The following is a 13078-nucleotide window of genomic DNA, read 5'->3' as shown; positions in this document are numbered from 1 at the left end:
CACTGTTAGGATTCAAAATTTGTGTGTAAAATTTAAAAGGAAAGCATGTAATATTAATTTCTATGCTTTTAAGCGTGTTTGTATATTAGATCCCTTTTAATGTCTGAGATGTTGAGTATACTCGCTTCAGAGTTTTGGGATGTCCTACAAAACCAGACAAACTAGAAAATTATTGATAGAAACTGAGATTCTCATTAAATCACCCTCCTTCAGGACCTGAGTTTTGAGATAGCTTGCAAGTATCACGAAACTTGCAAAGAAACAACAGGTATTTGTAACGGCGGAAAGGAGGGAGGGATAACATCCTGATGCCTCTCCCACCGTTCTGGTTTCAAAGGGTGTGTGGAGACTTTTGATGCTGATTCTCAGTTGAAACTTGAGCAGGAAATTAAGGCACTGACCGTACCTCTTGTCATTAAGCCCTTTAATCCTCAAACTGTAAAAGGCTGCAAGAAGCAGAGAACTGCAGCCGAACAGCAACTCCAGAGGACCTAATTCAAGTTCAGTCAGCAGTTGATTTGGGAATCAAGAACGGCCGAGAGGGAGGAAGCTAACAACAGCAAGAGAAAGGCAGATAAACGAATAGGGGTAACCGAACTGGATTTTGGGGACAGGGTGTGAAAGAGAAAACGAATAACAAAAAATGAATAGAGGGAGAGATCCTTAGCTAACCTAAAATGCCTAAGCTCTATTTGCTTCAACTAACACAGTCCACACAAAATCCTTCAAAACTCACTCTTGAAGTCTTACCTACAATTTCAGCTAGGAGAAGAGAAGTATCTGTGTAAATTGTTGCAAAGTAGCAAGCTGTAGTGGTGCCGTTCTTCAGAGTTCGTCTCTACAAAAAGAAACCAGTTTCAACTGTCTGGAAAAAAAAGCAGCCAAGCTGCTAAAAGGTAGAACAGTGACAGGGCAGCCAGTGATTTCAAACTGCAAGAACATTTAGTAACTGTAAAATTCAACAGAAGTTACAGTGAAGTGGAAAGGTAGTATATAGCTTTTTTATTAATATTCAAATTTTAGAAAGCTATTATAACATTAATACAAAAATTCCTCTTGCAAAGCCAAGCAGATTTATAACAATGGTTAAACCCACAGAAATTTGTCTTTATTTCCCTCAGGCACACTGGTAGCAAGTTCTGACTTATGTCTAACTTGACCTAAATTGAGAAATACAAACAACTAGTCATCTAAGTTACTCCCTAGTTTGGAAAGACACTCTGGTTTTCACAGCGAAGCACCGTCTATCTGACACGAGCAAAGCAAGGTTTTAGGGGAAAAGTAATGACTTTCATTTGGCCATTTGATGTGGCTAGGAACGACTGGCTGTCAGGTACACAAACCCTTCTTCACCCCCGAATGCAAAGTAACATACTTCAGGGTAAAAACAAGCCAAGAATAATTGCTTAGACCTTAATCTAATTATTTATTTAATTACCCAATTTGAAAGGAGATGGTTGTTGAAACCTGTTCATACTACTTTTGGAAGAGAAAACAGAAAATACCCATAAAACATAAATCATTTAAAGTTATATTAACTCATGATGTCATTTAGAGCCTAGTTTTATCTTGGGACCAATGTGTACCTCTTTGACCACCTATCCACTATAAAGATTTAAATTACTTCTTTGGATCCTGGTTAGAGTGTAATTTGAGAATTTTTAAAACTTTTTAATGAGACAACAGTAGCCAATGGCCATCTGATGCAACTTCTGAGAATAGCTAGAGCTAATTTTTCACAATATGAAGTCAAGCTTTGTCTTTTCCATACAATGTTCAAATTAAAGCCTATTAATTACAATATATCTTCAAGGGTGCCTAAAATGAGTCTCAAAATAATAATGTCACTACTGAGACAAACTACCTTTGTCATTTTTAGCTTTTAAGAGACAACATTCTCTTCCTCTGGATTTGTAACTTCATTGTCAAATGAAATCTAAAAATATTTTGTTCCAAAAATGCCAACAGAAAGCATTGGCTTTTCTAAAATTTGAGGGACGACAGGAGGTTTCAGCTAAAATTCTACCAAGTTGCAACTGATTCTTTACTTTTAGTAAACATAGGATTCTTATTTGAAATACAATATCAATTCAAAAAAATTGACTTTGAGTGAATATCATATTTTGAAATTATAATTTCAATATATGAGGATATTTTTCATACCAACATAATTCTTTAATCCTCTTTAACTCTTACTAAATTTTGGCCTCAATTCATGTGAAAATGAGTTCCACAGTACTCTTACAAATTGTGTGAAAGGTTACTTCTGCTTATCTTTTTTTAAAATTTACTACCCATCCCCTTGTCTCGGTATCACAAGCTAGATGGTATAACTTTTAACCTACCTCACCCAAACCAGCTGTTTTATATAATTTTAACTTATCCCTCATCTGTCACCATCTGCTAAACAGACTAGCTCTTTCCAGTCTCTCTTCCTGCGTTTTTCCTACCTTTAAGCTTCATCCTTTTCCATCAAACACTGCTTTCTGAGCTCCTCCTGCCTTTTTGAGCTCTGCAGAAAATATTCAATGTAATACTGCAGCACTGACTTATAAAAATCCTTTACGCATTCAAATGTCTTTTAGATTTCTTGGACCAAAGCTGCACAGCTTTTACCAAACTGACGGCGATTATGCCTAAGTCACATCTAAAGAGATACAATCATTCAGCCTTCCAGCTTGACTAAAACTGGAGAAACTCTGACAAGGTGGCTCTCAGACTATTTTTCACCAACGAGCTGCACTGAAAATATTCACTATCTAGATGGCTAGATCTAGTTCTGACATACTCAGCCATGAAGTATTGTGGACCTACCAGTAATCCGCAGTAGCTGGAGGTGAAGACACTTTCTGATATTGTCCTAGTTGATATATATTTGGGAAGCAGCTAACCATTGCGTTCAAGCTCCCCCAACTAACTGCCAGTTTTCACTCATTCTTTTCCAGGTGATATTATTAAATATGTGGCACAGTGAGCACTGACCACGTGATCTCACCCAGTCATGATCAGTACTGTCTGAACGGATGGAGACAGTAACAGGATGTTGAAGAATACTTCTGGAAGGTGAGATCATCCTTATGCTTTGTATCACTGAAGGCATGTGTGCTGGTTGCTAGAGTTCATGACCCAGCTGCTCTTAAGTGTTCTTATTACACCAGACTGCAGAAGGTCATTTTTTAAAGTCTGTTTCGCAGGCAGAGTATAACTATTTCTTACAGACTCAGAATGTTGTGACTTTGACAACACATACTGTCACAGTATTAGCCAAATGCAAGACGGCTTATGCTGGCCAAGTCAATTAACCTGGTGAAGATGTATCAGCTTACTTATCAAAGGATATATTTCAGTTCTAGAACAGAATCACTTCTCAGCAATCTGACCTAGCTGCTAACTGTTCAAGTGGAATTTGGCCTTTAAGTCTTTATATTGCTTAGCCTAGTTCAAAAGGTGCTTAGCCTATTGCCAGCCTAGTTCAAAACAGTCCTTCTCTACTTACGTTACAAATATCACCCAAAGGTTTCAGCTAAAGCCCCTGTGGTGAAATGAATTTCTGCTAAGGAGCCCTCAGCTGCAGAACCTCCTTCCTCAACTTGTCCAGAACACCCCAAATCTGTTAACTAGGAGAAGCCTCTTCTCTGTCAGGTACTTTTGCCAAAGACATGTTCATAATATAGGATTTTGCGCAGAGAAGAAAATATCCTCTGGGCTTTTTTTTTTCCTTTTTTTTTTTTTTACTGTACTTGATTATTTCTGAGTTGAGGTTATAAGCACCAGCTGGCTTTACTAGCTCTGACAGTACTCTTAAGTATTAGTCAATGTACTTAGATATCAGAAAAGATGATAAACAACATTAGCGTTAGTGATTTGATTAAATGAATTGTTTTCTCAGCAACCAAGGAACAAGACTGGAACCGGTAAGGGACAATCTTGGCTGGCAATTAGAACGGTGGCTGTATGACATCAAAATATGCTCTCCTATCTCCCAACCTTCTGAAAATATAAATATATATATATATCACAAATATGAATGCAATCAAATAAGTAAATTACATCTGCAATACTTACAACAACTCTAGTATACACTTCTTCTGCAAAATCACTGTCTTTGTATTTGGCTTCCGTTGGGAACGTGTAGGTAGTTAACCACTGCAAAAGAGGTAGATCTACTCTTGTACCAGCAAATGAATACTGAGGTGCATGAATGTGCGTATCAACCAATCCTGGCATGAAGAATTCACTAGGCAAAGAAAAGAAAACTGTAATAGTCCAAAATTTCAATTAACTCCTAAGTTAATAGTTTTGCTTTTAACAGTATTCTTGAATGAAAACCACCAGAGTAAAGAGCCAGTTAAACCTCATTCTTTAAGCATCAGTGTGTCCACCGCTACTGAATCCCTACCCCTAGTACAGAAACAGTGAACTCTAACTGTATGAAGCAGTTGACCGATAATTTTATATAGCTATATAAAATATATATATATACACATATACACACACACACATATATATATATATGCTATACAGCTAGCAGAGAGGAAAATCATCTGGGACTAGAAGTTTATACAGAAGCATGATGAATCCAATTAACTGCAACATTTATTGAGGCTAAATACCAGTAAGTAAAGCCAGGCTGACTGCACAGTAACTAAAATTACTTCACAGTAGAACATGAACAAGAGAAGAATCAGGCCCACTCTTACTTCCTAGTATAGATATATTTGGATGCCTTTAGATGCCAGATGATTATATTTACAAAACTGTAACTTTATACATTCCAGTTTTCCTCTGCATTATATATGTGTCTGTATACATAGTCAATCAATGAAATGTAAGGTTTAATGGAAGAAGAGTCACTCTGTCTAGAAATGCAGATGAAGAGGTTGATAAAATAATCTCTGTTCAGTATTTTGAGAGCAAAGATATAGCTACAACAAAACTGTAATACAGTTCATTGTCATGCAGTACTCATGCAATAATAGGGATGACAATATCAACGCTATCAGAAAATCACTATAATTTTTTTGCTGCATGCTGGAACTCTATACAATACTAAATTTCTCTCAGTCCTCCTGCTTTCTCCCTGGCTACTGAGGTAAAAGTGTTTCCTTCTTTTTATAAATTCTCCTCTTTCTATGCACCAGAAATGCTGAAAGATCCTTCTCAATCTGATGCACGTTCCCAGTGCCTTCCATTTTCCCCAGGCTATTTCAGATGAAGAAGAAAACACCTCATGATTCATATGCTCTCTATGATTAGTGTTCCAACAAAGCTTATAGACACTTTAACAACTGAGCACTAAAATGATGTTACAGGTCTAGACTCGAAGCCACCAGTTGCTTACAGTTGTACTACTGTGTGTAAAGCATAGTAGGCACAATCCAAAACCATTTCATTTCACCAGAAGGGTAAGGGATTTCACTGGCTGAAATAAAAAGAAACATGCTTGCTGAAATAAAAAGAAACATGCTTGCTGCAGTACAAGTAACAATGCAAGGCTCTATGTTTAGAGGATTTAAATCTTCTAATATTTTTAACAGTTTTAACTATTTTTTATTAGAAAGGGTGTCAAGCCCAAACTTTTTAGTACTGCATCTGCAACATTAATACTACCCAAATTTATTAAGGGTAGAATTTACAGCTAGCACCTATTGCTGCAGCCCACTGCTAGCAACTTGGACGTAGAATGTAATCTCAAGAATGTTGTTTACTTTTGTATGAACAGAAAAGGTCATATATGAAAACTAAATATAACATTTTGCTTTGTGCAGTATGAAGCAGCCAGCACAATTCACTCATGGCTGTGGTCCCAGCCTAAGGAATGCAAAAAGTCTGCAGACTGTTCACTCTCCACGCCTAATCCAAGACGCTTGCATCTTGGATTAAGAGTTCTCTCGGAACTGAAAGGGAGTTTTGCCCATGAGATTGGATGTGTAGTGCGTTCTGTGACTAAAATTGTTCACATAGGCTCACATTACTTCACTCAGAGAACAAACTGCATTTGCTGAAACTAATCCAAAACCAAACACATACTGATTATTCAGTTCTCTTATGTCAGATGTTTTGAATCCCCACTTCTTTGCCAGTTGCTCTTGCTGATCATTTTGCTCCAAAAACACAATCTAAAAGGAAGAAAAAATAGTTACATATTTCAAATAGGTGTCCCATATCAGCTTTATAGGAAGGCAAAATAAAAGCCATTAGCTTACACCAGATTTTACATACTTACTACAAAAGACTTAGGTTTGCGCTGAAATACTTGATCTACCTGACTATCAAGCATGATTGTGAAATAACTACTTACAAACAAGTGAATAACCTAACCCATTTTGTAACTTCTTGTAAAAAAAGAATTCATTCACTCTGAAGTGATACCCTGGCAGAACTGCACACACAGGCTTCAGTATCCACTGGCATTCCTGTAATACACCATGATGCTAGCAGTAAGGGAGTTCTTGATGGAAGTATGTGATAGCCTTAAGGGAATGTAATTACAGTATTTACAAAACAGAGGGGTCAAATTAATCACTTTACCTATGACTATCATGCACTGAGCTAAGTATTTTCTAATTTTCCATTCATGTCATTAACGTGGCTTTTCTATTTTTTAATTGCCTAGAAGAATGAAATTGAGGGAGAAAATGCAAATAATCTTTTACCTTTACAGAATGGTCTAGAAGCATGCCTAAGATTGTTATTTATCTCAAAAAAGTACAATCTAAAACCTAATTTGGCCACATGTGACTTCTAGAGGACATAAATTCTATAGCTGCTAAATTCCTGTTGCCACCTCACACTTGTAGTATGCTTGTTGTTCATTTTGAAATTTCCCGGTGTTTTTATCTACATCATGATTCTCAGTAGACTGATTCTAAACTTTTTAATTCTCTTATCTGGCAACACCAGGCATGAAAACCAAAGAGTGCAGAGTCTAAGGATGCAGGAATAATCTTTAGAAACCATAAAAACAATCAAATAACTATGATTTTTTACTTATTTGTATTAGAACGCTTGCCACAGGCTCTGGGCAGTATCAGGTTTGCATTATACTTCATAGAGTAGAGGAAGACCCCCTGATCAAAGGCTTTATATTCTGGGCTTTCAGAACTCTAAGTTCTTGCCTAACCACAATTTTTGCCAGAAACCATCTCATCATCCTCTAACTCCCTTGGTATGGTCATGAAGACCTCGTTCCTCTAAGTTTAAGGGAATAATCTCACTGCTACAGGTATCCTTCTGCTTCTATAAAAATTCCCAGATGTAGGATCTGTCTCACCTTCATGACTGCAGCTTCTAAGGCAGCGATTAAAAAACCATGCAAAGGAAAGATTAACTAGTTATAAAAAACAACAGGAACTTAGGAGGAAGGTCAGGAGGAACAGATGAGCACTGCTTAGCATATTTAGCAGCTATTTCCACTGCTGTTTTGTTACAGGTACATGTACCTTTTCCACTTTCTTTTTTTTATATATATAAGGGAACATAAATAAAGGCTATTCACTAAAGTGTAGACAATAAAAAGATTTTGGCTGCCTAGCTTTTTAAGTGCAGATATGGCGTTTTTGATTGTATTATATTCTCTTAAGAGCAGATGTTATAAAATTTGTACTCAGAAAAAAAATTATTAAAACCATACTGTGCAAGTAAATATCAAATTAGAAATAATTGCAAAAATATTGTAGTCCATTAATATTTCACATAAAGCAGTACATCTCTTACTGTAAGGAATATTTAGACTCCTCAGCCAGTTCAATTAGTTACATACCTGCAAAAGGATTAGAATATAGACCTACTGAAATTTCTGATGAGCAGTAAAGAAAATGTCACTCAGATACTGAAGTCAAAATGGATGCAGAATGACTAATGTTAGAGCTGCTGAATAAAAAAAAAAAAAAAGGAGAGAGAGAAAAAAAAAGACAAACATGAAATACAAGATGGTAAAAGCTGGAAACAGAGGTTGCCATGGAAAAGAAGTACACATTATATCTCTTAGGACTCAAACAAATGAAACATTTAAATCATGGAGAAATTAAGAACATACGCTTCAGGGTAGCTGAACACATGAAACAAATCCTAAACCTGACACCTGTTCCATTATTCTCAAATGTAGCTGTGGGTGAATCAGCTAGACATTTACACTCCTTTCAAACATAACAAGTTTGATTTTGCTTATTCTTAACCCCATCCCAACAGAACTGCTTGGTCATTCAAGAGAGATTCCCCATTGCTTTAGGAGGCATTTGTCCTAGCCACTTGTCTAGCCTCGAGTGCTTTGCAGTCTTTCAGGTCCCAGACTTTGACATTTTCCTGAGCGACTGCCTGTACATTCAAGGATAAATGCCCTGCTACTCTGGGAATTAGCACTTCAAACTAGTTCTGGACCTTAACACTATAAAGGCGAGAGCAAACTCTATGCCAGAGTCACCAAAGACAGAGGAAAGTGCACAGGCAAGGCTAAAACCTTCAGCTTATGAAGAAGGAAGCCAAGGGCAACAACCTTGGCTAGCTCTTGGGATTAGGCACATCACAAAGAGCCAGGTAGATCAATGGGTGCTGACACCAGGGCCCAAATGCTTTGATCAGTTCTGATGTGGGCTTCAGTGTCACTCACACGATGGGGCTAAAGGATCCAAAGATGAAGAGCTGAGATCTCTCTATCCCGGTGCCCAGCTCAGCCCTTCATTATTCCAAAAGATGATCAAACCCTTGCCACAGCCCATGGCTTGTTTAGTCAAATACACATCCACTACAGTGAAACCTGAGTGCCTCCAATCATCACCCTGCAAATAACTTAGCTACCTTAAGAGTGGAAAGTGAATGATACAGGCCAAAGGAAGATGCCTTTTTTGGATTTAATAGCGCCTGTATTTATGTTGTGTCTGACCATGAGGCCCCTAAATGAACACGAGTGAATGCTTCAACCTTCTCTGTGCTCCCTCATCCTACTCACCCCTCTCTAACCTCATAATTATTGGCTGCCAGCAAAAATATGTAGCTCTCCTCTGTCCCTGACTATGATGGATGTCCTATTTTTGGCCTCACTGGGTTGCTGCCACCGTTTAATGAAGCTACCAAGTTCAGGAATTTTGCTATTAAAGACATGATGTCCATCACTTCTCTGATTTCCCAAACTGGAACACGAGTCCAGATTTAGACATGCCTGCCAAATGAACAGCCCAAAAACCTACTGTAAAGGAGCAAGCAATGAACATCGCATGGATGCTGGTACCTTGCTACCTCCATCTGCACAGCCATAACTGCAACTGAGCGCAACACGTGTCACTGGGCCTACCAGGCTGATCCTACCGGGCTTACGCCAAACACCTATGCTTGGTAATACTTAACAATATTAACGTCCATAACTCTTGCTCCTCCCCAGCCTTCAAGAGCAGCAGCTTTTGTTCCATTTACTTAACATTTTACTCTATTAATTATTCCAGTGCTTCAACGGTAACTCATACTCTGCAGTTGGCTCTATTTTCTTTACTCTGAAGAACACTATTCTTTCTAAAAGCAATTCCTCAAGAACAGTACCACATTGCAACTGTTCAATAAAACCGAGGTTTTGTTAACTTCCGATACCTTTGGTCTCATACCCGACAACAAGGTTTCCTTTCCTAAAATTGCCTTTTCATCTTACTGGCAAAGCACAAAGGACCAACACTTTGGTCAGGGGCCTGCATCAGCCACATACGCCCATGCTGGACTGTGCAGTGTTACCATGCGCTAATTACACGCTCCTACCGTTTTGACGAGAGACCAGGACATATAACTAGGGAACAGCATCTGCCTGTTCACAAAAGCTCTCTGCTCACCCCGTAAAAAATCACGCAATATTTCCCCGTGATGGAGTCAGCAACAGGAGGCACCAGAACGATGCCTGTCTAGTTAAATTTAGTTCTTTGGGAGTAATAGTTTTGGTGTATATTTGGACAATAAAGATAAGCAATTTTCTACCCATCAAGTCCCTGTGCCATTAACTCTTCAGTAATGCTAATGGAAGTACTGCACGAGGTAAAGCTACAAGTAATAGACCACATGGTACCACAATTCATTGCGGTGGAACAGTAAAATGACAAGAATTTGTATTAAAACAGAAGAAGCTTCCTGTTACTCCCTTCTGGTAGAGATTTTATTTTTGGCCAAACGTTTTTCTGGAAAATAACTTTCTGAACTACTCTGTGGGAACGTGCCAGTTTATGCAGAAAAGAATATCCAGTGAATCCTCGTTCACTGGGAGAAAGGGAGAGAGTGGCTGACTGAGAGCACCAGTCATCTGACTGCAGCCTACTACCGCGTCTGTTTTCCAAGAAAATCTTGTAGAGGTCTTAATTTCCCAAGGGCAGAGAGCAGTGATTCTTTTCCAGAAAATTCCATGAGAGAGCTGGGTCGGGTGAGTTTCTGCCTCCTGCTCTTGAATTACAGAAACCAAACCCTTTGTTCATTCAGCTCCATTGTTTTTTAGTTAAAAATCAGCCAATATATAGCTTTGTAAGGTTTCACTCGCCTCCCATAAATCAAAATACAGCTTTCCATAGACTTAGCAATGCTTTGTACCAGACTCCTCAAGTGCCACCGGAGTCAAGAGCCACTTGGAAACAGGCCCTCACTGACCTGTGTGGATGGTGAAAGCAAACACTGTAACGGGTCCAAAATTCAAAGTGTGCTTTATGCATCTTCCAAGTGCTACTGAAGCCTGACATAGCTGTTTAGCCACCAAAAAGAAAAAAAAGAAATTTTGATTACGTATAGGGTAGAGACGGTAGCTTGCACTTGCGCTCTCTCTCTCTCTCTCTCTATATATATATATATATACACATATAAAATTGAGTCTCCAGGGAATTGCCACCTGCCTTTATACAATGAGCCCTGCGAAACCGTGATACTGTTACCAGCGTGATGTAGCTTCCCCACCAGAACCAATGCAATGCTCATTTTAAACTTAGCTCACACCACTCACTAACAAGCCAAATTGTTACCCTTGGTCTTCACGATTCTTTACAGACTTACTCCATGGCTTTTTTTTTTTCTTGTGATAAAGAGAAAAAAAAAAGGCGGGGGGGGGGGGAGAAGAAGCTTTCGGAGGCAGCATACGAGTACAGAAGGCACACTGCAATTATTTACAATCTTTTGTACTGCTTTGGTATTTATTACAGAGAACGAAAAACAAAAAAATCTGCAAAACTGAAAGACAGGCTTACGGCCCGAAGAATGTGTTTTGACAGTAAGGTAGAGCACCTCAGGAACAGCTTCTCGGCTCCCTGCCCCAATCACCCCTCAACTCCCACCAAGCGCCAAGCCCCGTCGAGAGACCCCTTACAGCCGCCGCGTGTTTTAAGCCAGGAAGTGCCCCGGTTCAAGGGCTGCAGCAAACGCCAACCGGACGGCCCCTTCCTCCCACCCGCCGGAGGACGCGGGCTGCGGGCTGAAAGGGGGCTTCCCGGCCGGGGTGCCCGCTTTTGGGCAGAGCGCCGGGCACCAACGTTTCGGTCTCGCCCGGGCGCCTCAGCCCCGGCCAACCGCCCCCCAAACCGCCGCCGCCGCCCCGGGCTGGCGCCCCGCCGTGCCGGCGGCGCTGCCCCCGCTCCCCCCGCCCTCCCTTTTCGGCCCCGCCGCCGCCGGCCCCCGCTCACTTTCCCGCTCTCGTCCACCCCCAGCAGGTGGCCGTGGAGGATCTCCATGGGCGCGGCGCGGCGCGAGTGCACGAAGGTGCCCCTGAAGACGTGGGCCAGCGGCGGGTGCTGCGAGGAGCCCATCGCGGCGCCGGCGCTGAGGAGGCTGCCAGCTGCCGCGCAGCGGGCTGCAGCCGCTCGATGTCTCTCGGCACCGACAGCGGCTTCCTGGACCTGTCAACATTTCCCCACCCCTTCCCTTCCCCCCCGCAAAGCTTCTTGCCCCGCGGGGAGTGGTTCCCGCCGCCGGCCGGCTCCTCCCGCCGGGCGGGTGCCCGCTGAGGGGAGGCGGTGGCGGCAGCCGCGGCCGCCCCGCCGAGGCCTCTGCCCCGGCGGCCGGGCGACCCCCGTCCTGCTGCCAAAACAGACAAATAGCGCCAGCAGGCAGGGGACAGGGGGCAAACTCGGTGCTTCCTGTTGCTGACGCACATGCGGGATGAGGCCGGCCGCCCTGAGAGGCGCGGAGCCCTGGCGCAGCCCCCGCGGGTGTTTGGTCTCCCCCTTACCGTGGCTGGTTGGTTCTCCTGTTTGTTTTTCCCCTTTGCCCCCCCAGCAGCCCCGATGTCTTCTGGCCTAGTGGGAAGTGAAACAGGCTTGGAAGTCATCAGGAAACACCAAAAATGGAACAAAGCGAGACTTGAATTTTATTGTTTGTAAAGCACGTGATTTTACTGAAACAAAACATTTCTGTCTAGTTCTACGCGTTGCCAAAGTAGCAATAACTAACCAACTTCCAAAGGGAAATCAGTACCCTTGAAAGCAGAACTTTTGCATGTTTTCTTCTCAGGAAAGATAACGTTATCACATTAATAACATGGCACAATACACAGAAATGTGGATTGTGTGTGTTTTCCCAGAGCAAGGTAGCTTGCCGTGGACTTCTTACAAAGGTACAAGCCTGTAACAGATGTTTTTAATAAGTGTGTTTCATTTACAAAATAAGGAGCTGCAGGCTCACAAGAGAGAGTTCTTAGGAAGACTGACAGCTACAGAAACAGCATCAGCGGTGCTTTCTGAGCGCCTCTGGCTTTTTCCAGGAAGTGATGACAGACCCGATAAGATGACTCACAGTAGTTAGTATATCCAGTGACTGATCTTTACAACCAAACCAAAGGCTGTAACCAGCTTCAGAAGCTTCATTTACAGGGTTCCTTTGGTTAGGCTTGCAACTGCAGGTGTTGCCCTGCGCCTGGAACATTATTGGACAATTTCAGAATAGAGCTAATCTTAAAATACTATAATATTAAAGGTGTGTTTCAGGTAGATGGTAGTTCCTGCCCCATCTATCCATTCTGCTGTACTCAGTACTTAATCTCTCTCTTACCACAGATTGTCTCCTAGGTCCTCTGCTCCTATGCTGTACATTAGTAGGATACAGGAGCAAAAAATCGATGCCAGCTGAAGCACTT

The 13078-nt window shown here is 41.2% G+C and overlaps 1 protein-coding gene across 3 annotated transcripts in view; it reads right to left on the bottom strand.

The window, feature by feature from the left end:
• Positions 1 to 12306, bottom strand: part of GDA (guanine deaminase) — a 30577-nt gene extending 18271 nt beyond the window's left edge. Inside the window, exons 1-4 of one of the 3 annotated variants that reach the window (XM_068927115.1) lie at positions 12176 to 12306; positions 6031 to 6119; positions 4066 to 4237; positions 751 to 838 (exon numbers count right to left, since the gene is read on the bottom strand). In XM_068927115.1, coding sequence (XP_068783216.1) covers positions 751 to 838; positions 4066 to 4237; positions 6031 to 6119; positions 12176 to 12274 — 448 coding nt within the window. In that variant the 5' untranslated portion in view covers positions 12275 to 12306. Of the gene's footprint in view, positions 1 to 750; positions 839 to 4065; positions 4238 to 6030; positions 6120 to 11630; positions 11905 to 12175 lie in introns of those variants that run through there. The other 2 variants (XM_068927114.1, XM_068927116.1) reach the window with 2 other exon arrangements.
• Between the last annotated feature and the right edge of the window lie 772 nt (positions 12307 to 13078).

The sequence above is a fragment of the Struthio camelus genome, chromosome Z (assembly GCF_040807025.1).
Source record: "Struthio camelus isolate bStrCam1 chromosome Z, bStrCam1.hap1, whole genome shotgun sequence".
Lineage (NCBI taxonomy): Eukaryota > Metazoa > Chordata > Aves > Struthioniformes > Struthionidae > Struthio > Struthio camelus.
This window is presented reverse-complemented; position numbering and strand designations above follow the sequence as displayed.